General features: G+C 40.4%; 1 protein-coding gene across 1 annotated transcript in view; it reads right to left on the bottom strand.

Annotated features, from left to right (window-relative positions):
- Positions 1–24,109, bottom strand: part of snd1 (staphylococcal nuclease and tudor domain containing 1) — a 179,297-nt gene extending 155,188 nt beyond the window's left edge. Inside the window, exons 1-10 of the mRNA XM_063501056.1 lie at positions 23,890–24,109; positions 21,531–21,680; positions 20,525–20,642; positions 20,204–20,285; positions 14,794–14,954; positions 12,036–12,127; positions 11,226–11,384; positions 11,011–11,117; positions 10,742–10,832; positions 5,542–5,646 (exon numbers count right to left, since the gene is read on the bottom strand). Coding sequence (XP_063357126.1) covers positions 5,542–5,646; positions 10,742–10,832; positions 11,011–11,117; positions 11,226–11,384; positions 12,036–12,127; positions 14,794–14,954; positions 20,204–20,285; positions 20,525–20,642; positions 21,531–21,680; positions 23,890–23,964 — 1,140 coding nt within the window. The 5' untranslated portion in view covers positions 23,965–24,109. The remainder of the gene's footprint in view (positions 1–5,541; positions 5,647–10,741; positions 10,833–11,010; positions 11,118–11,225; positions 11,385–12,035; positions 12,128–14,793; positions 14,955–20,203; positions 20,286–20,524; positions 20,643–21,530; positions 21,681–23,889) is intronic.
- Between the last annotated feature and the right edge of the window lie 351 nt (positions 24,110–24,460).

Below are 24,460 nucleotides of genomic sequence, written 5' to 3'. Positions count from 1 at the left end.
AGAATCTGTATCTAATTTTCAAAAATTATGTTCCATTATACAGAATACTGAATATATACCCCAGTGCGGTTCTGGAAAACCAATGAAAATCAACACAAACATTCCCATATAGGCCTCATCTCCACATACACTTTGAATAATTAATTGAATTTTTTTTTATTGAACAATCATTATGCTACAATTGGTAATTAGCTTAACAACTGTAACATTTTTTTTAAAGACCTCGACATTCTGACTGTCATTGTCATGTCAATCAGTGGTAAACCACTCTGCCTTCTAAGTATTGTTCAAAAATAGTACGTCAAATAACTCTGACTATAACTGTGACTTCCAAGTACTTCAAAGGTCATATTCTGCCCACATGTTTTGCATGCACTGAATTTTTAGAGAAACAAGCCACAGTGATTAGCACTTTGGTAAATATGGCGGTTTCACCACAGGTTTGAACAATCTGGCTGAGGTGAACTGCGGAGAGGTTGGACAAGTAGGGAGAGCTGTATGTAAGAGCCATATTCATCATGCTGCTGTATACAGTATAAGAACAGTGAGTTGACTGCTCTCTGTGCTCCATCAACACCGTCCTTAACCCTACTTAAACCGCATAAGCACACAGATACATTAAAATGAACAAAGAGACACGCATACGCAAACATTTGGGACTTGATGCACGTATCATCAAAGCAGAAACACACCAACACATCCAAACACAATGAGTGTGAGTGAGTGGGCGTAACAGTGAGTCACTCTGTGGTATAGACGTATCTCCCCACTCGTGTTTACACTGGGTTTGTCCTACTGCACATGAAAGGAAATGGAGAAAGAAAGCCAAAAAAAAGGAAAGAGAAAGGAGAGAGGAAAATAGAGAGAAGAAAAAGCTGACTCCAACTCCCAAGCTCAAAATAACACACTGGGGAGGAAAGGAACCAAAATCAAACAAAGAAAGAAAAAAACAAAAAAAAAAACAAGTGAGGAACTCTGTATCCTATTTTTTTTCTGCAAACAGACGTCATTGGTCAACTAATCTGTCAGTCTGAGCACAATTAGCATAGTCATCAGAGAGGACAGGGGGAGATGTGGCATTAGGACACTAAAGCGAACCACAGAAGATGGGAGGAGGAGAGGGACTTGGCAGGAACTGTCACAGTTCATCAGTGCACTGGTACATCGCATCTGGTCTCCATACTCCAATAAAGTACACACAACCTGACACACAAACATAAATGGCATTGTTGCAGAATACCAAGTTCAACAGGGCACATACACATCCAGACAGACAAAGATAATAATGACAACTGGCACAACACAATCCCTACAGACCTCTACAGAACACAACACTCATACAGTGTATGAACGACAAAAACAAGTACAGCCCTGTGCAATATCACTTAAATGCCAAATGATTCAAACCGTATCATCTCTTAATAACTGTATTATTTCTAAGTTGTTGCAGATTTCCTGTTATGAGAAATCAAAAACAAACATTTCAGAATGACTACAGTGAAAATACAGGTTGCAAAGTAGTAAGTGAATGCAACTAAATTGTATCTGTGAGCACTGAAAAAAAAGAAAACTGATCATTTAAACACAATTTCCCATCATGCCATCTGCATGGACATGGTTATATACTAACCTTTGAATATTCTCACTTATCAACCAGTGGGAAAAGAGTGAGTACCTCTAAATAGAGAGTAGTGACCACTCTCCTAAAATGACCAGCAGAAAAATGCCCGCACAATCTAGCTCCAAAAGATCCTTTGCACTCAAAGGTGCAAATCTCTTTGGATGACATCAACAGTAAAATAAGATCTTACTAAAGAACATGAAAAGAAGCCAATAACAATTGGGAGCATGACTTTTATCATAGTCTGATCTGAACATGGAGAGCATGGAGATGGGATCGTGATGACAAGAGGCTGCAGAAGTGCAAAAGGTGCTAGGGAAATTACATTTAAAAATGGTAGGATGAATGCCTGTGGATATCGTGAAAAACTGGGCGATGAGATGACTCTCAGTCTCCAGAAGCTTGGCTGAAGAGAAATATTCCAGCATAATAACGATCCAAAGCACACTGCCAAAATCACACAAGAGTTCCTAAGGAAGAAAAATGTGAAAACTCCGGCCGGGCCAAGCACGCTGCGTGACTTGAATCTAATAGCAAATCTCTTCAAAAAATTTTTAGTTTGGTAATATGGGATGACATGGTAAGTACTTAAGAAGAAAAACAACATCAAAGTAATGAAAAGCAAGCTAAATTTAAAGCATGTTCACTCACAATGAGTTGTTCTGCCAGGTAAATATAGGCCATGCTCACGATTTGAGAACGACTGTAATAAATCTAAAGAACCTATAAGCAAATATCCTACTCGTCGGTTTAGATACAATATCATGTCAACATTATATAGTAATGAATAATGTGACATTTAAGTTACAATGTATGGGTGTAACTGCTGAGTTTGTTTCCTTGAAGCCTGCAGACTGCAGTGCTAACACAGCCATATATATCACTTCTTATTATAATCAGTTTGCAGACACTCTGACGCCAATTTCCAAGATGTTTCCTGACATAGGCTAATGCAGCTTAACCAAGCATGTCTGTTTGTGTGTGTGTTTTGAAGCTGCACCTCAAACTGTGGCAATGTCTTTATGACTGCCTGCTGCACTGTAAGCAAGAAGACAGTTCACTGGTGATGTTAGCCAACATGATGTCAGTGTGTGTGGACCTGATTGAGGCATACCTGCCCTGACGTCTCCCTCTACAAATCTAAAGCTAAGAATCACCTCCACAGGTAAGAAGTTGACAAAATTAGGCTTTTTCAGTGTGGATCCATCCTCCTGGCAACTTTTAGCTATGAAAGCTGCAGTCAGCTTCTTTACAACATGAATACAGATGAGCACCAGTATTCTGAGGTGTCAAACAATATTTTTGGGGCTTTCTAAATCATTCAAGCAACAGTAATGAATGTAAAATTACAATGTCCAGAATGGCTTCTAATAACTGAAGGGGAACTGCTACATCTGCGTCTGTAAAGGTGTGTGGACAGGGCATGAAATTAAGTTCTCCTGCTCACTTAAGATAACAGCTTACTTGCCTAATTTAGTGGTCAGACACAGGGGCCAGTTTGCAAATGAGACAGGACATAAAATTCCCTATTGCATGCACAGGCATTTTTTTCCTTACTTGCTATAATCTACCTTAAAGTCAAAGGGCTCATCAAAGTCTCTGCAAACCTATCAAAACTCTGTATTGCTGCCATAGCGACAACATTCAAAGCTAAGTCAACAGCATTAGTGACATGCAGGCAGCTCTTTAGCTCACAGACAGAAATAACAACCTAACAAATGACACCAGCAGCAGCACCGCCAACTACCCTCATTTAAAACTAAAACATAGCAGCAGTTTACATGCAACAACATCAAAACTGAGAATATGGTCCGACAGTTCCACATAGAGGGCTTCGCGTGTGACAAAACAACTCAGACATATACAATTCAATAAAAAAAATCTCCATGTTTTTAACATGGAAGGGAATTTTTAGGTAGTTCTTACTTTATTGTTTAGATTAGGAAGACTAAGTTTAAGTGCAATAATTGTGTTATTATATAATCCTTCTATAAACAACAGGAGACAATGATCTAATGGGTAATAACAAGTACTCTGAGCTAGTACATTACACTCAGTCAAATTTTATCCAGCCTGCTACAAATTTCACTCCAGTAGCTCAGTGAGGCAAGACCCAAACCAAAAAAATTTTGATGAATATGGGTATTTGCACAATAATCTGACACACGACCACACAATTAAACATGCATGAAGTGCGATAAAAGCAATACAGCACTGTGCCGATGTAACACCAATACAATGCACACAAACATTCACATCTGGGCTCACTCTCCCAGGCTCCCTGTAACATACGACAGTGTAATGAAGCACAAAACACATACTGTTGAAGCATCTGGTGCAGGCAAAAAAAGAGAGGGGAAAGAAAAAAAAAAAAAAAAGAGCGACAGACAAGAGTAAAGAGAGACACTGAGAAAAGTTAGGAGCAAATGCTGTGTAATGCAGGAAACGAGGGAAGAGGAGAGAGACAAAATGGAGAAGCTTTTGCCCACAAGCTTGTTACAACCACAGATAACTAAGGAGAATAAATACACACGAAGGGCAACGGCACAGGTCAACAATCTGACCACACTGAGCACACCCGGAGGGAAAGGACAGCAGAAAGTGACTGTGGAGAAGAGGGAGAAGAGAGCAGAAGGAAGACGGGAGGGAGGGAAGACACAAAGTACTAGTGTCTTAATGATGGGAGGCACCAACAATGCCGAGGGGGGGGGGGGGGGAGAGAGAGAGAGAGAGAGAGAGAGGCGAGAATAGGACGAGGACAGAGAATAAAAACCAAACTTAGAAGACAATAAAAAGGGAAAAGACAGGAAAGCGCACCCCATAAAACAGACAGAATGCACAAAGAGGGAGTCAATAAAAACCAAAACAACCAAAACAGAAGAAAAACGAAAGAAGGGTTATTGCAGATAGTCTGTAAGCTGACTTTTACAACCGCTGCCTAGACAAAAGCGCCACACCCCCTTTGCCTCGTACCTTTAGAGGAGGAAAATGTAATGTGCGCTGACTGAAAGCACGATGGTCAAACATCCTTGGGTGTGGAAAAAGGGTTTTATTTCAAATATGCACCTCTGCCACGACACTAAAATCTTATAAAGGGGAGGGATAGTTTCAGGTATCTCTATATTTAGAAAATGAAAATAATTCAAGGACCCAACAAACCTGTGATAACTAAGCGCAGTCAAAAAAAAAAATGCTTTGATTGGTTCTTTCTCAAAAATAAATGTACGTCAGTCAACTGACACCTGGAAATATAAGCAATGCATGTTTTTGTTGTACAGTAATGCAAAAGATTTCATCTCCAACACTAATTGTCCTGATGAGTGTTCAGGAGGTAAGGAATGAGAGACATCGAGCACAACAGACTCCGGGTCATTGCAGTCTTTGTTTTGTTTCGTCTTTTAAGGACACCATATATTGTATCAATTAGTATTTTTCCCAGGTGTCACCAAGTATACGTGTGTAAGCATGTACTTGTGCGTTTTCAGTCTTGAAGTGATTCTGAGGAAAGCGAGTGTGGAAGGGGAAAAAGAAAAAAAAAAAAAATCAATCTGCCTCACTCTCTGCAGTGCTGCAACCACTGGGTGTGTACTACTGTTTCACTGTATCTGCTTATGCCCCAACTGCAGGGGCGCCACCAAGTGGTCAGACTTAAATCCACAGTCTTCTGGAAAGAATTTAGAGTGATGTGCAAGGAAAGAAGAAAGGCCACGAGAACACAAAGAGGTGGACAAATATTTATAATTGTGCAGCTTTTGTTTAAGTAACTAAGCTTAGGTGGAAAATACCTTGACACCAGATGCTGGCTGACCACAAAGCTCTCACTCATCCAACTATATTCACTCACTCCTTCAATTTCAAGTAGCTCCTCACTGCAGGCAAAGCTGTGCAAACATTTAGAAGCAGATAGATTTTTTTTGTACCTCTCCCTCATTCCTTGGGGGCCGAATGCTGGACAGGTGGATGGTCTTGTATTCGCCAGAGTTGAGCTTGACCACCATGGCGTCAGCGTTGACCACCTGCATCACCTACAAGGAACAGAAGAACAGAGGAGCGGGGACGGTTAAAATAAAAACAGCCCAAAAAAACCCAAAAAACTTTGGGAATGTGATTAGGTGAGCATACAGCACAAAAATAAGAACATGAAACTCAATTAGAAATCAATTTAAGTGTCCAAAAACTTAAATCCTTGGGGTAATTACAAACCCACGTGCAGGGCAGTGGGGGTGCTGGAGTAAGAAAAAGAATGGCATTGCATTTTGTTGAGTGAGTAAGCAGATAGACTGACAGAAAGATGGGAAGTGAAGGAGCAGGTAAAGGATAAATGGAGAGGAAGAGATCTGTTCAAAGGCAGAAAGAGAGTGACAGAGCACACTGTGTGCTGTCATGAGCAGGAGGCAACAAGAGTGAGGTAAGAAAGAGCGATCCTTGAGTGAATGAGTAAGTTAGCAAGCTAAGGCATCCCAGTAGGCCAGCTAGGTTTGGAGGACAGGGCGAGGACGTTCTGCTATCTGGGGGATTGACAGCAGGCAAGGAGGGAGGGTAGAGGAGGGAGACAAGAGTGCGTGAGGCAAAAAAGCTCTAAAACACAAACATCGTGTTTAAGATAGACTGGCAGAGCATTACACAGTTGTCTACTCGACTACTGGCTGGCAGCATTTTGTTCTGGAGACCTTTAGAAGTGTAACTAAACACACAGACTAATTTATGTCTGGCATTTAAATGTTATTTCTCTCTGTTCCAATGGGAGTTTAGAGAAGTACAGTTCAGAAGTACGTGTGGATGTTCAAAAGTGATAGCTTAGAACTACAGCATTTCTTCCCAACGACAGAACATCACAAAAGCACTCAGAACTTCAGAGGGAAATCTGAAATCTACTGACATAGATGATAAATTATGAATCTCAGAGAAATGTGTACTCATGTCAAGTCATTAAAAATGAAGGGTGAAGCAAATATTTCTAACACAGCACAGTCTAAATATGTGGCGTCCAATGTGCTCACTTTAGTTGGAAGACAGATTGAGGGTATAATGTGATTTAGATGGAGAAGGCATCCAAACCCAGAGCCTTTAAGTAGGCCACTTGCAACAGACTGAGAAATCAATCGCCCTACACATGTAGCCACCCACACATGCATTAAATGGCCTCATCATCACTCAAAGTGGAGTTCATATGTAGGCCGGGCACAAAAGTCCTCAAAATGAGAGATGCAGGTCTGAGCGATGTATCAACCACAATTTGGACTGCGTGGGTGTTTGCGTGGCTGCAGCTGTGGTAGAAAAACAAAACAACCAAAAATTGAGAAAAAGTTGAAACTTTATGTCGATACTGCAAACACAAATCCAGGTATATTAGGCTCATTGGGAGATTCATTATTCCATGAAAACGAATCAGACTGCCATTGCATTTTGCCACCAGAGAACAGAAATTAGACCAGCCCACATGCTAAATAGGCTGCCTGCAAAAGCAGCCAAAATACATCATACACTAATCACTGAGCTGAGTGGGAGAGATACAGAGACTTAGGGAGCAGGAGGGAGAGAGACGGAGAAGGGGAGAGGTGTAATGAGTAAGTGCGAGGGGACGCGTGCGTGCACATAGACGCGCGCACACATACCAGCCTACACGCATTCACACTGTAACAAGGTCATTTTGTGGCCTGCCCAAGTAAATAAAGTGCAAGAGAGAGAACGTGGCGGGAGCAGAATAAAAATGGCTCAGCATTTACTGGCTAATTATCAGCTGGAGGAGGCGAGAGGAGCGAAGCGAAGGAGGATAGATCAACACACACCAAGATAGACGAACAGAAAGCTGGAGCGAGCCAGGGAGATAGAGTGTAATCTCACAGCAAATATCACAGGAACAGAGACAGAGGAAAAGATGGAGAATAGATCGAAAAATAGAGCAAAAACTCTTTGGAAAGTTAGCTGCCACGAGGGTTGAGCGAGCAGGCAGAAGAGACAAACAGGCTGGCAGCATGACTCACTGGTCTATTCTGCTACTCGAACGGTGGGGATCTACTGCCACCCTCTGCCTAGTAATGACATGACATCTGCAGTGGTCAAGATCAGTCATAGTGCAAGGAGAATCTTGGCTACTATCGGGGAAAGTGCTGGTTGACTCTCACATTTATTCAGTTGGTTTTAACCACATGGCCACATGTGGGCTTAGCCAGGACTTGGTCATTACTCGCGTCACATCGCCTTCCGCAAAAGCAACACCAATGCATTGTGTTCCATGTGGACACCAGTGGATTTGATGTGATCCAAATGCCATGATTTAACATACAGGTTTAAATGCCATCAAAGCTGCATATAGGGATAACAAGCATATCACATATGACAAGCACTTAATTTGCACAATGCTGTTAAACAAAAACACTAAAGAGCAGGGGTAGGGAACTCCAGGCCTCGAGTGCCGGTGTCCTTAGATGTGTTCTTGATCCAAAACAGCTGATTTAAGTGGCTAAATGACCTCCTCAACATGTCTTGAAGTTCTCCGGAGGCCCAGTAATGAACTAATCATTTGATTCAGGTGTGTTGACCGAGGGTGAGATCTAAAACCTGCAGGACACCGGCTCTCGAGGCCTGGAGGTCCCTACCCCTGCTTTAGAGGGACTCTAGCCTGAATAACTTTAAAACTTTTTGGTTTTTTTACTTTACTGCTGCTCAACTTTAGAGTTTAACCTGCAAGCCTTTCTCTCCAAATGTGTCATTTTGTTTTGTTATTTTAAGAAGCTGTCAGACATTAAGCCCAGTTTGTCTGACTTGGTTTAAAGGCAGTGCACATGTTACCTTTCTGTCTTAAACACAGTATTAAGCCATACTCACTCACTGTATTTTGCACCTATGCCTCATAACATTTAACAGCACACCCATAAGCCTTTTTACTCCCAACACTGATCAGAAAATCTTTATGCATCTACTAAAACTCCCAGCTGGAGAGCAGTGAATCCAGATACCTTATACATATGCGATTCTTATGGATTTGGATGAGCTCATCACCAGCAGTGTTCCTGACAAGCCGCTGATGAGCTTGGCAAAGGGCTTTACAGTACGTCACCCTTTGTCTATCACCTTGCAAGTCAGTGGTTACCTGGGGGAGAAAGGGGGTACTATTGGGACATGGCCTACATTCCTATTCTTTAGTCCCAGCAGAGGAGGGGGAGAAAGAGTCGAGACAGTCAAAAAGGAAGATGCGTCAGCAGGATTGACTTGTGGGGATTGGACCCGCTGCGTCTCTCCACTCTATCCATCACTCAGGTAATAAGAAGTGAAAAGTAGAGTGGATGAGGAGAGGGGAGGAGTGTATGATGATGGGATTGATGGATAAAAGTGTCCTTGTGAGAGTGGCTGCACTGCAGCATTAGGTGCCGACAAAAGTAACAGGGACGAGTGCAGAAGGGCAGTGACAGGCCTGCGTAACTTTAGCCTGTCCAGTATGTACTTAGCTTTAAAACAGTTCAACTAGCTGCAGGGTCAACAAGACACTTTCCATCACATCAATTTTTAAGGGAACATTTTTAGACCTGCGTGGTCCTCCTGCCATTTCAGAGGCTTATCACTCACTGGAATTACTTTGCAAGCTATAACAGACAGCATTTAAGTTATAGAAAGCAGTTGCACTTTAAAGGAGATCACCCAGACGAGTCACAACATCCACAAAGTACGATATCTAAACTAATCCCCAAATAAACTGGCTAACGTAGCAGCAGCTGACACTGAGCAAGCTTAAGCTGCAAGGTAAGTAAAGGACAAAGAAACATCCTGAGAAAAAATTCAAAAGTGCATCAAAGTTTAACTGGGGGCATGAGCAGTGCACTGCAGAAGGCCAAAAAAAAAAAAAAAAAAAAAAAAAGACTGACTACTCATGTCCTTTTCATCCTATACACATCCATACAAACCTACACATTCAGTGTCTTCTTTAACCCTCTACCTCTCACTTTTTTTATATTCTTTGTGCCTGCTTTTCATACACTCCCCTGAGCTCACCACCAAATGTTCCCTCACTTGCACACTGCCCACATTCAACCCTCTTTTACTGAGGGGGTTCAGAGAGATCTAAACGCAGCTCACACCAATATAAATGTTTTATCCTCTCTCGATCCTCTTCCCTCTGACTCAGGAAAAAAATATACATGCACATAGTTTTCTTTTGGTGCCTTCTATATGCTTGTGCAGTTTATCAAATTCATTCTGTAAGCAGATTGCCAAAGCAACACCTTTTATGTAACCCTTAGGCCAGCTATGAATTTTTCAGGGTCTTAAAAGTTTGGGGTCTGAAGGGAGCAAATGCAGACAAAAGACAAACTTCCAAAAGGCTAAACTTTTCTTTTTATTAAGCGTTTCCAGAGAGAAAAATATATATATTTACTAAGGGGAAGGTATGGGGCAACTAGTCAAAATGCTCAGAGGGGGCCACATTTAAAGCTGACGTTTTAAGGCTAGAGTTGCTTTACTGCATTAAAGTGCCCTGTAATATGTTATCTCATTGTGACAACGAGGTTAAGCTATATTACCAAATGTATCAAGGAGTCAATCTTATTTGGTTTGAACCGGTATGTGCTGACATTTAGGATGGACTGCACCCCCACTGTACTTGATATTATGGATGTTTCTTTTCTCCCGAGGCCCTGGCCAATAACCTCCAAACCTAATATCTCTAGTTGTTGGCTTTTGGGGTCGTTCTGTGCCGCTGCTACAGCACACGCCAGCAATTTGGCACTAATTTGCCTGGGGATCGCTTCAAGGTTGCTGTTAAGCATTCCTTGTACCTTTACTGAGGGGATTTTTTCTCCCTATATATTCATTGGGGTGTGTAAACGTGAAAGCAAGAAGTGTCAGGAAGAGATAATTCATTACAAGCATCAGAGTGCTCATGCTTTTGCTGCGATACCGGGAGAAAATTGGAAATGCAGCAGAAGGCATCAACTTGTGAATCCAAGTGAAGCTGCCTTTCTCGCTTCCTTTTACAACCAAATTCAAGTCATACACATACTTAACAATGTCTTCATGTCATGCACAAAGATTTACACTCTACACATGCTCTCTCTCCCCCCCGATGAAGCAAAATGATCCTCATAATTCTTAATAAGACTACAAATCACCACTTAAAGTCCTCACCTTAGCTACAAATTGCCTGTCCTTCTGATCCAAGTTGGCTGTCGGCGCCACATAGTCTTTCCAGATCCGAACCTTGCGCTCTTTAGCAGATCTGGAAAGACAACAACAAATAAAATTTAAAATAAAAATATAAAATACTCATCATTAGTCAGATATCAGGAGATATGATTTAATCAAGTGACTAGAAATATCCAGTTGGCTGGAAAACACTAAAAACAGCTGATTAAATAGAATTTGGCTTGTGTCAAAATGTATTTTCTGTTGCGTACCGTTCAGCAGCTCTGAGTTTTTCAGCTCCCTGGGTGTAAACAGCCATGGACCAGTCCACACAGCGCGCAAACCCTTCTTTCAGCAGGAGTTCTGTGATATTACCATTCTGAGACAAAATCAAATGAGCACGGTTAAAAAAAAAACCCCAAAAGGAATAAAACGAAAAGCCAAGAATCAACAATGGCACCACTAGGTACTGATTCCAGTGTTTTACCGGGTGAAGGATGGTGCCCAGAATGATCTGGTTGGGGCAGCTCTCCAGGATGATTTGAACGTCTCGCTGAAGAAGACGGGATTCAGTGAAGAATCTGGCCTCTGCTGCGAATGGCTCTGGCGTTTCTGTACCATCTGCTTCCCTCTTGAATGTGGGACACTGAGAGGAAGAGAAACGGAAAAAGAAATATAGATTACCCATGCACTAATCAGTGTATGTTTTCCAAGTATTTGTGCATTAAAATGTATAACTGATTAAATACACTTTGCAAGAAACTCTTTTCACTGTGCCTGCCGTCCTCTTAACTGTTGTCACCTTGATGTGCATGTTATCTCTAATCTTGTCTGAAGCGTGGCAAAATACCAGACAAATATAAGCACCATGGGCGAGACAAGCAGACAAGTCTTTGAACAATGAGACGAAGAACACCTTGAAATGAATGAAATATCTTCAAGTGGGGGATGAAAAAGATTATTTATCTTAAGTGATCCATTGGCAAAGCTGGACTTGATGAAAGAGACTAATGGGCAAATGTGCAAATCTGCTAGAATAAACAGACTAAAGGAAGTGACAGAAAGAGACATTACTTATGTAAAAAAATAAATAAATAAAAAAGGGTGGGGATTTGGAAGGAACTGTCAAAAACCACCAAAAAAAATTAGCTGTGTGGCTTTTATTAACTACATGTTGTTACTTCAATCTCCTAGCAGAAACTGCAGAGACTAAATTGTTTAAATTGCAGAAAAAAAATCAAATAAAACCACACTATGTAACATGTAATTGTATGTGCAGCAAATAAGTGGTGGTTACCTTAATACCAGACAGCATAACAGTGACCAGATAGTAGTCTGGGAGCAGCAAGGCACGAACAACACTTCCATCCCGCACATGCTCGATGATGGCTAAAGGGAGAAAAGACAACATAATGTAAAATCATTGGAGGGAGGAAAGATTGTGTGTCAAATTATGATATGCTTAAAGACCTCAAGCTCTTAAAGTTAAACGTAACTGTTGTGGACTACACAAAACTAAATCACACAACTGCTGGCTTAGGAAAATGTCGAGTTTAAAAGATGGAAATCTAGGAGTGAATTATTAGTGATCCAGGGTGCAATCCAATTGCTTTCAGAAAGCTCACTGGGTGATTGTTATTGAACTCAAAACAGGAACCAGGCAAACACAACCCAATGATTTAATGAACAGTGGGACTGAAAAGAGTTGTCCTCTGAGAGGAGAAAGTCACAGACTGAACTCCACATCAAAGTCACATTTCATCCAAAACCCACTACTCTAGATTTAAAGGAAGAACGCTTCGTTCTTCGTGACATCAAAAGGTTGTGATCAGTTTGAGCTCATGTTGGTTAAAATGAACAGGAACACTACATCATGTTCATAAACCGCTGCTCCAAATGATTTTGCAAAGAATATAATTAACATGATATGACAACTTTGTGGAATCTTGGAGTCAAGTTTGACCAGCATATGTTCCCTGACACACACATTTAACAAATCACTAGAAATACCTTCTTTCATCTGTGCAATGCTGTCAAAATTAGGAACATCCTTTTTCAGAGGGACGCTGAAAAACTATTCTATCATTACTTATTTGCACTGCTGTAAATCCCAATCATCATGGGACGACCGTGGCTCAGGGGGTTGGGAAGGGCACCTGTAACCGGAAGGTCGCCGGTTCGATCCCCGGCCTCTCTGTCCAGGTCGTTGTGTCCTTGGGCAAGACACTTTACCCTACCGCCTACTGGTGTTGGCCAGAGGGGCCGATGGCGCGATATGGCAGCCTCGCTTCTGTCAGTCTGCCAGGGCAGCTGTGGCTACAACCGTAGCTTGCCTCCACCAGTGTGTGAATGTGAGTGTGAATGAATTGTAAAGCGCTTTGGGTGCCTTGAAAAGCGCTATATAAATCCAATGCATTATTATTATCTGGTTGTCCTAAAAATCTTCAGTTGACTCAACATGCTGTACCAAAAGTACTAACAGGGAAAAGAAAAGGAGATCACATTTCTCCCATATTACTCTCTCTTCTAATGTTAAATTGAGAACTGAATTTAAGAGCTTTTCTCCTCACAACTCAGCTATCACAAACCTAACCTTTGGAAACAGCTTCTCATGTGAGCTCAGGAGACAGACGCACTAACCTTAAAACTTTTTTCTTTGATAAAACTTGAAGTTAGGGGCTAGGTCAGGTGACTCCGAATAATCTTGCATTTAGAAAGCGCTGTAAGTTCAGGCTGCAGAGGGATGTCTCATGCACCTCTCCTTCACTCCATAGTGTGGTAATAGTGCAATTAATTAGCTTTTTTTTTTTTTTTTAATTATGTGTTATGTATTATCTACCTTTTGTCTGAATTGTGTATGAATGAACTAAACCCTTTAAAGACACTTTTGTTAGGTGCCCATTTAGCTCAGAGAGCAGTGGTCCAGGTTTGAGTCCTGCCTGTGGCCCTTTGCTGCATGTCTTGCACCCCTCTTTCCTCACCTTCCTGTCTATCTTCACTGTTTCACTATCCAACAAAGGCAAAAATGCCAAAAAATAATCTTGTAAAACACACTTTTGTTTAATAAATGTATGATAAGCTAATGAACAGTCATGTAAATAATCAAGAATACAAAACTGCTTGAAATAATAACGATGATAATAATAATAATAATACTAAAGTTACAATTAACCAGCTTTAATCCACTCAACTCTCTTGAGATCACTTTTGTTGTTGAACTGACACTACATGAATAAAGCACTTTGACTGTGGTCAGCTTGAAAACTGTTAGAAAAGGAATTTCACACCTAAATAATCTTCTGCGATGGGCTCACTCAGTGTCTTAAAGGTTTCTCTCTATAGAACATGTGAATGTACAGGTGTTACATGCATGTCAATGGGAACAGGGAGTAGCATAAGCAGATAAGAGAAACTGGCATACCCATTTTTAAACAGCTATTTTTTGTGTGTAGAATACTTCAACTGGATTGCTGCCTCCAATTTTAAAATAGCCCTGAAATTCTCATAAATGGCAAGAATAAGAAATGAAAGAAAGAAAAAGTGCCCCTTGTTCATTTTTCTATTGCGCAGAAGGGTGGTGAAATGAGCTTAACCACTGTTACCGGCACTCTTCTCGAAATAGAGTGGCACATTACACCTCGAGTAGGTCGAGATGAGGGCCAAAGGAATGAGCTGGTGAAGAGCGAGACACCGTGTGCCCTTACATGCCATGAAGTGGATATTCAGGACAAAACATCCAAGCCCAGATCAACTGATTTCTGCTGCCTTATAAAGATATGATCTAACAGCCTTAATTTTAAATAAGATCTGTTTTTCTGAAGAATCTTACAGATCACAATATTAAAGGAAAAAAACAGCACTGCCCAAACTTTCCTGCTCGAAGAAAGTTATTTAGTACAACTTCAACACCTAGTGCTCATGAGGCCCATGATCCAAAAAAAAAAAAAAAAGGTTATGTATGTAATCTCATTTTACATTTTCATGTATTGTTTTTCTTCATAGGCCAAACATTCATTTTTCAAGAGCGAGGTACAAGTCCATCTAATATTCCTTACCATTGATAGGTTTCTGGTGCAAGGAGTCGACAAAGTTGCGGGGATTCTCTATGGTGTACTTGATGTTGCGGATAGTCTGCGCGCCACCACCCTCGCTCCACAAACCCTTCTTAGAGGCCTTTGACTGGTCCTCCAAGTCACACAGTCTGGCCTGCTCTGGACTGAAAAAACAAAAAACAAAAAATGAACACCCACAAAAAACACATTTCAAAATTCTGACCACTCTTAAAGTAATAAAATCTGTATGTTGCTAAATGTATATGCAAGAAATAACATCGCTAACTTTACTCTATATGAGCTTTGTGATGCAATTTTAAATATGTGGAAAACTATGTGAGAGATATTTTGCCTATTGACAAGCCCCCTCTGAGAACTTGAATGCAGCCGCAGTGTGTGGGCTCATCACTGCAGGGGCAGTTGAGTTTCTCTAATTTTAACAAACCGCGAGACCAAAACAAGAGACCAAAATGAAAAACTCCATGGCAACTATAAAAGATTCCCTTCAGTGAAAACGCAATGCAGCATAAAACCTTGCCACTGCGGCGCTACTTTATATGTGGCTTCTCACCAGCCTTGAAATTTAAATGATTTCTGTTAAAGAACACGGGTGCATTAAAGCTGTAACAGCTTGAGTTAAATATTGTTATATGTTACAAACAGCACCTACAAAGATTAGTGGGTCTTTGAGCACCATAAAACCGTTCTGACAACCACCACTGGCTCAGCTTGTTAACAAGCTGCAATTAATTTCACACTGGTTAGAGAGAGACACACACATTGTATTTAACAAGCAGGAAAAGGTTTTGATTGTAGAGTCGCTACCCTTGTTAAGTTCAACATGCTTCTCTTATGCCGGCTGTCGATTCAAAGCTCTATACCAGTAGGCAAAAAAATTACCATAACAATAACTACAATTACAACAACTGACTTCTGTCATGTTGGCTTCATCGCAAATTCACAGAACTACAGCCCCAACTGGAGGGTTTTTATTCCCACACAACAAAACTGTCACAAGCTATGTAAAAGTGATAATTAAAAAAAGAAAAAAAAAAAAACAGGACCGTATGTGCTTGCAATGGTTTTTAGCTTTGTTAAATTAAGTGCCGGTTCCAAAAAAAACTGCACTCTTGTATTATTGGCAACCAGCTGATGACCAGATTACAACTGCTTAAAAATGTATCTGAGCATTTTGTGAAGCGACAATAACAGTGTTTAACAGCTCCTTCAAAAGCAGCCACGCAGCTGGCTACAAACGCCATAATTAATTCCATGCTGGCTTCCTAAATTGTGCAGCCTAATGCCATTTGAGAGGCCTCGCACAACTTTAATTATTCAGAACTTCAATTGGCCGGCGGGTTTTTGTTTTTCCAAGAAGCAAAGGCCGACCGACTGGGAGTTGCGGTCTGTGACAAGAGGTTTTTAAAAATAAACAGAGAAATTAAAATTTTTCACATCTTGCTTCACTTTGCAGAGCCAACAAAGTGGCTCGCATTTAAAATGCCACACACATACGGACACCCATATCCCCCCCATCTCCAGCTGTGTGCTCTTAATTGGGCTTTTGGCCACGCGCCCAAAATGTAGTCAAGTTCACTTTCCCCTCTACACTGATTTAGCTACAAACTTCAAATTGAATTGAAACAGTTTCTTGCTTACTGAGCAACAATGGTGAAACTTTTCTGTAAGAAGTCAATTTTGTTTAAGCTACTTAGTATTTAAGAACCAGACGGGAACAGAAACCTACAAAGATACAGAAAGAGAAACTAAGAATGCAATCAAGGAATGCAGACTGAAGAAAAATAATAAAGCCACAAAATAAAAGGAGAGCAACTCATAAGCAGAGATTGGTTAAGATATAGAAATAACTTCATGTGTGGAGGAAGACGATAGCAAACTTATCCATGTCTCCAAATAGACCGCTTTCTTTTTAGGTCAGCAACTCTTCCAACCAACACTACTTCAAATCAAAACAGATATTGACGGGTGAGAGAGCGAAATACTGAGCAAGACTGCTGGAGAAACAAGGGTCAAGGAGAACCTTTCCAATTCCCTTATATTTGAACATGCTGTAGGCTAAATCTTTCATCACCTCATGTCTCCCTTGTGCAACCCAAAATACCTTAAACAGATACAAAAATGCGGAACTTTAGTAAACGGTTCCCTCTAGTCTTCATACAGTTCGAAGAGGTTGTAGTAAGTCATGCTCCCTGGTGTACTTGACTGGAAGGGTTCCACTCCCTATGAACAGTGAGACCTAGAAGAAAAACAGCTTATCCCTCAGACAGTTACACCCCTCAACCAGTACTCCTCTGGGGCTCCAGTTAAAAAGAAGCAACGGGAGGGGGGGGGCTCTGATGGGTGGGCTTTATAAACCAATAAGTCAAGCTCCCCCTTCATCCTGTGGCTTTAATATTTCACAAGGAAAGTGCAACACACTGGAATCTAACCAATTTTCAGGGTCTAGCTTTTCTTTGTAAATGGATTACCCATTTACAAAGAAAAAGCAGGCAGACATAGTGACAGAGACTAAGATGCAAAACTAAAAAGACGAGACTGATGACTGAACTCATTACAGTCCCCTTATGGTTCAGCACTACAGACAGCATTTTCTAGGACTGATCAAGTCAAAGCAAAAATCATTCAAATGATGAATCTGTTAGCTTCGGTATGAAAGCTAAACACATATTTCAATTCTAACTTCTAAAGGAGAAAAAGAAAGGAAAAAAAAACAGAATAGTCATAGTTTTCTTATAAATGGCGCTGGTAGCATTACAAAAAGTGTCATTAAATACAGTACCATCCTAACACGGTGTACTGCTGTGCACCAAATTTGTGAACAGGCTGAGCTGCAGCTTCAGTTTCTGAGCACATGTTTAACTGCACTGTCCAAAGCCATCATCATTATCATCAGCTCCATAATTATCACACCATAGTTTGTATGATCAATGTAGCCAGTCATGAAGAGCAATGATACTGTTGGTTAGTGCACTCGCAAAAAACTGAGGCCTCGAGTCCTTCCTGAATAATGGGTTCCCCCTTTGGCCAAATGATGCCAGCTTACACTTTAAGCATAATTTACATTAGTGCTTGTTCTAGGCCATTGCGCAGAATGCTTGAAATAGGTCATTAGTGGCAAAATAGTCACATCATCTGTGTTCATATTGGAAGATATAAATGTAGCAGCGTGAGTCAAATTGCTTGTAATGTGTGTAATGTGCAAATACTGCCACTGGGGGGGATATACAGCACTCTGTCCTATAGCTCTGCATGTGCAAGTGTATTTAGGGAATTACTGCGTAAGGGCAATGTGGCAGAAAAGAGTTTCAGAGGGACATTGATATAGCAGCAGGGTAATGCTGCCACCATCTGGGATACTTTGGCTCCATCTCAATTCTCTACAGTCTAACTAGTTGAGGACTTATGTATATCTCCCTACGGATTTTCCAGTTTTATACTGCAATAAGCCTTAGCAAGAAGATTACCTCATGTTGCCAAAAGTGATTTCCTCCCTGTTCCAAGTGCGAAGTGTTTAGAAGCAAATTTAACACTCTGACATCAAAATTACTTCAATAGCACTGACTGGGACGGCAATCTTTAATTGGAATAAATCTACAATATCAGTTACATATATAATGACCCACTTATGGTTTGTTGTGCCAACATATTTGATTATGGCACCCTAACACATAAAATACAACCAACTAAAATTGTACATAGCACGCACTCTATGCAGATGCCACCTGAAAGTTTCATGTATGCAAAAATGTTACTAGGTTTGACATCATAGGATAGTCTATGCTACTTTTATAGCAAAGTTACCAGGGTGCTCAGTCACTTTCAGCACAGCAAACATCTAAACCGCCTGCAGTCGCATCAGCAGATAAAATGCACAAGACTGGGACTGAGCATGTCTCTCGTGTATCTTTGAGATGCCAACACCCTAAGTGGCAAACACATGTACACCCTAACGTTCTACCTCGTCATTTAGATAAAAACATTCATCTCTGGTATGCTTCTGATTTCCCTGTCTTAGAGCGCTGTTGTATAAACATTTTGTCTTGATGACAAATCCATAAAGACCTAATGTTTGAAAGTTTGTCTACTCTTTACTGGAGCCAGTGTTATATAATGCATATTGCCACAGATCATTTGCATGTAAGCAATGAAGCTGAAAGGACTAAAAGTGACCCAGTCTGAATGACAATGCTGTCATGTTAGCAGACTGATGATGCCAGTAATGTTTCTCTCAGTTAATAAAACAAATGGCCACATTATTTTTAAAACATCCTCATTTTAGTTTCTAGTTCCTAGTTTTAGTCTCTGCACATAGATGACATCTTTATCTTATAAAGGATATCTTATATCCATCCAGAGCAAATTAGACCGTGTCTTTGGAAAAAAAACAAAAAAACAACATTCATTAGAATTGTGAAATTACCAACTTGGATCAGGTCTAGACCTGCTCTGGTGTCATCTGGCTGAAGAAGATTCTGAGTAATTATTTACTTTTGCTTTCACTACCAAACTAAAGGTTTCATAGACGTAAAGGAGGGGTTAGAGATGTAGTAGTCTTTGATACAACAATTATAATTAATTACCAGACAAAACAAGCCTCAAACAATATGAGCACAGAAGAAGGATGTATCAGGTACACTTCTATCTGGTCTTTCTGAACAGGCCAGCACTGCACTGACCTTGATAGACTTGAGGTACTCCTGCTACCATCACCCTGACATTCTAACCGTATCATGTCCCGAACATATGTTGTATAAACAAAACATTCTTGAAAGCAGTCGAAGAACTCATTGTGAGTGGATAGTTTTTTTGAATCTTGTTTCTGCAGGTGTGTCTTCCCTCACTCGCTTGCATACTGCACTTTTTAAACAATAACAGAACAGTTTATTACTCATTATGGGTGATTATTTTTTTCAAATATTCTGATTTAAAAAAAAAAAAAGAATTATTTATTTATATATATATATATATATATATATATATATATATATATATTTATTAATTATCCAGTAAGTGTACTTTTTAAACTCTTATTATTAAACTCGGCATCAGCCACAATGCAATGGGATTGATCAGCAGCAACACCTAAACGTGTTGACATTGTGTCCCATGAGAAGTATTCACGAGTACTGTCCAATCATGTGGCAGCCATGCCCGTGATCTCAACTACATACTTACATACTTTTATGACAATTACTTTTACACAGCTGCAATGCTATGGTGCCTTTTTTTTCTCAACATAATTAGACATACACAGAAGCTACATGCAAAAAAAGTCTCCCATATGGTAAAAAAAATATATATATATATGTTTAAGATTCCAAAAATCATAAAAAATGAAACTCTTAAAACAAACAGTAATACATAACAGAAAGAATAGAACCAAAAATCTTACTTGTTCCCTCTGAATCCTTCCCTGCGGACTGTGGCAAGGCCTTCGGACACTAAGGACTCAGCAATGTTTTCACCTGTTGTGTCTAAAATAAAAAGAAAGAGAAAAAAAATGTATTACCAACACTAGTCTACCATAATGTACCGTCTGAAAATTGCAAGGGTAAAAAGACAGGCAGGGCAACCGGTTCCTAGGGAGGTCCCATGAGTTAGAAAAAAGCAACCTATGTTTTCCACATAATGACATGGCTTTATAATAGAAATACAAACTAAAGTAAAAATTTTAAAAAGAAGCATAATTGTAGTTTAAGAAATGGCACTACACCTTTCCCCAAGTAGACCATGCCGTATTCCCTGTGCATATTCTTGTATTCCACTGTGAAGCACACTTCTTTGCCGATTAGCTTCTTCCGCAGGAACTCTCTGGCTTGGAAGGCCCATGGCTACATTGCAGACAAGAAAAGGTGACATTTGACTCATCAGTAGATGTCAGTATCAGTAGATGTAAACAAATAGTAAAGACATACTGGCTCAGGTACAAATCCAATCCTTTCTTTTGGATAAAACATGTTGGGGAACCACCTACAGCTTATACTTCCTTTAGCCTCCAAGGTTCACAGCCACAAGACCAGCATAAAGGTGTGTTGTATTGACATAAAAATAGCCACACTAATGCTGGCCGCTTAAATATGTCACTGAAACAATTAAAATTGTGTACTAACGCTATGTCCCTGATGCACATGCAAATGACTTGATTCATTTGGTCAATGTCTGAGCAAGTGTGCACATTTCCTTTATGTGAGGAACCAGCCAAATCAACAAATGCAGGTCCTTTAAATTTCGTTAAGCATATGACCTGCACTTACTCTTTAACACACTGACTCAGAGTTTTCCACGACACACCATTATTGGTAACATACTGACACGGTTTCTGACAAGGCTGGCTAACTTGTTTTAGGATGCTAAACCTCTGAAAGCGTAGCTAACATCGCTCATAATGAATCTATATCCAGCTCAAATTCATTGATCGGTAATTACCTGCTACTTAAATTTACAATATTGAATAGTCTTTTTTATGCAGAGTTAACAATGGTGCTTCAAGACTCAGTAACAAGTTTAATAAACCGGTAGCAGAATATATGGTAGTAATGTTTATGATAAATAAAATAATGAATATAAGAAGTACGATAGCCAACTGTTTAATTTACCTAGAATTACCTTAAAGCCTCGAGTTGAACTATTCCTGGAACTAGCACCAGTCTGTGCATGGTCTGTGCACCACAGATATGTGTCAAACATAAATATAAACACAAACCAACAGAACCACTCACCTCATCAGGGGTGTCCTTGCTGTCGGGCTGGCCCTGTGCGGCTCGGCGGGCCAAGGCCCCAGCTCGGATATTGCTGAGGTTGATCTGACGCTCTGGGGGTGGGCCACCTCGAGGCTGACCCCGAACTATGATGGCACAGCCTGACAAGACCTGGCAAAGAAGACAATATAAATGGTCAGTTCGGTACGACAGAAGCAAAAGTACGAATATTGGTTAAAAACACCACAGATTCTGCTCTTAAACCATAATTTCACACACACAAAGATGTGAATAAAATCTGTGGAATTATTTCAATTGGTGTGACATTAAATACAATTAGTCAGCAAAAGAGGAAATCAACAGTGTGGATGCTAATGTGCCTGTACAATTGACTGGAAAGGAGCTTCATACTACGTTACTATGGTGACTGTCATTCAAATGCAAGGCGAGATCAGCCCATGTGATGGCACAGATGATATTTTTTTTTTTTTAAATAAAGATAACCTCCTGTCGGGTTTGACAACCATGGCATTTACACAAATCTGAGCAAACAACCTTTATCTGCTAACTCCCCAGGGTGTCTGCAGGAAGCATCACTGGGTGTTGTTGATCTAAGATCTGCTCTAGATAAATCAAATCAAAGGTGCTCCCACTAACTGACTCCACTCCCTACAAGTAAAGGCAAAACAGAGGTGTAGCTGTAACGAGTAAGAGACAGTTAGAGAGGGAAAAACGAACAACCCATTCCTCTCTACACCCTGAATTTTCTGCCTGACTCACTGATCACCTTTCTCAAACACAAACTCCTTCATAAAAAAAAAAAAAAAAACAGTTGTTCAGACTTCCTTGTCATGCATCATAATGCATCAACTTCTTTCAGTGTTTTCAAAGGCTGTTGTTGTGATTTGGTGCTAATTAAATAAATTGAATTGAAAGGCTGGGAAGCATCGTTCTTTAATAGAGTGCAGAAATTCCAGATTGGAGGACAATCTTGATATCTTAATTATAAAATTGGACCGTAGTTTTTTGTTTGTTTGTTTCAGGAGGTCTGTATGGGCCACAAAGGGCAATTTAAAAAAAACAACAACAACACTAACTTATTAATTTTGTCAGCTCATTCAAATGTTAAATGACTTCATTGAAACACATCATGAAACTGTCATCATGAGAGGTGCTTAAACGGATCTTTAGCAATTATATACATGAAAATTGTTTTAAACAAAGTAAGATAGCAGAAGTGCCCAGGCTGAAACTGAACTGACACTGAATGAAGTTTCCCATGACTCAACCAGCACCACCTAAAAATTACATTTCAGCGACTTAACAGAATTTTTTCTTTCAAAAAGGCAGAAGACTGTGTCTACTGGGTAACTTTCAAGCCAAGGTATGCAACGTAATATAGGGAGAGAAACCTGTTAACTTCATCTACATGAAAAAGGTCAAATTGCAATCTGGCCAGATCTTAAATAGCACAAGCCTAAGCAACATATGGACAAACATAGGTTACACACAACCGAGATGAATGGCAGATTATAGGGGGCAAGAAAACTGCAGCTACGTGTCAGTTTTCTCTGGCTGGTTTTAACCAGCACACCGAGAAAATCCCCCGTCTGTGGCTTCAGCTGACGGGACACATCAGCCAGCTACAATCTTACAATGTCTGGAGCCCCGCCGTTATTAACAGACACTTTGAAGCTAGAAGATGTTTCAGCGGATCCTGCAGGAAACCGTGACAAAACGCGAAACGGCAACTAGAGGACAGGAGTTTCTCAACTTAGTTTCTACGCTAGTCTGGGAAGCATTGATTAAACTGGTTTAATCTGCGCTACTGCTCAACACAAAGCGGACAGTGTTTACAGACACAACGAACTTTGTTCATATAAGTAACCAGTTGCTTTATAGTAAATAGAAGTTAGGTTAGGTATTGGCTAGCATAGCCGTTAGCTGAGAAACTAAACATCTGGTGTCGTTACAGCTCCCACGTTACTAAAATGCAGTAGTTCCTAGGTAATTCGTCTATAAGAAAATGTGACTCAAACCAGTCAGTGGATTTTAAAATAACTCAATTCCAAAAAACTTTGAATTTCTAAGCAAATAATTTCCAGCTAACTATCAAGATAGCGACCATGCTAATGTTTCCTTCTGCTTACTAGCAGGCTAGCAGATTTAGTGGCTAATCGCCTAAGATAGTTATTTAAACTTGTCAGCACCACATTGTCAACAGATGCATTCAACAGATAGTATTATTTGTAACGTCAAATAAGATCACTTAAGGCTATATGAGTTTTATGAGCCTTTATTAGCCCTTGGGTCCCTGAGCTAACTAGCTGCCTCCCTACACTCACGCAGTGTGCACACATATTCACGTTAGGCTCTTTACCATCTTCACGATTCCTCTTTGCAGAGGAGGAGCCGAAGCAGAGGCTGTCTGAGCTGGTCCCGAAATAGATGCCATGTCCACCGGTTTGAGATTCAACGCCGTTAACGGGTAACCAGGCAAGTGAGCTGGGACTCTGAGGTGAGTGACTGTTCTAATGAAAGCCAAGAGAAAAAGGCTGAACACCGATCAACACACACGTTATACCGGAAACACACTTTGCGACGCACGTGAAAATCCTTCCGGGTCTGGAGACTAGCGTCAATGGGAGTTAATGGAGATGCTTTTTGACCGCGTAAGCGACTTGAAATAAAGACTTCCGGTGCAAGATGTACGACACGTCAGCACAGTGTTACCCCAGTTAACGCTGCCTTCAAGCCGTGTTGGAAAAACGTAAATTTCGTCACACATCCCCAAAGCGACAAATAAAATATATTAAAAGTTGGTCGATGGAAACAAAGAATATGTATTATAAACAATAATAACAGTGAAATAACGCAGATATATTCACAAATTTTAGCTTTAGAGAGGCAAGACTGAGATGGTTTGGACATTTGCAGAGGAAGGATAGTGG

Source organism: Pelmatolapia mariae, linkage group LG17 (genome assembly GCF_036321145.2).
Source record: "Pelmatolapia mariae isolate MD_Pm_ZW linkage group LG17, Pm_UMD_F_2, whole genome shotgun sequence".
NCBI classification, from domain to species: Eukaryota; Metazoa; Chordata; class Actinopteri; order Cichliformes; family Cichlidae; genus Pelmatolapia; species Pelmatolapia mariae.
Note: the sequence above shows the minus strand (reverse complement) of the source record. Positions and strands in the feature narration are given on the sequence as shown.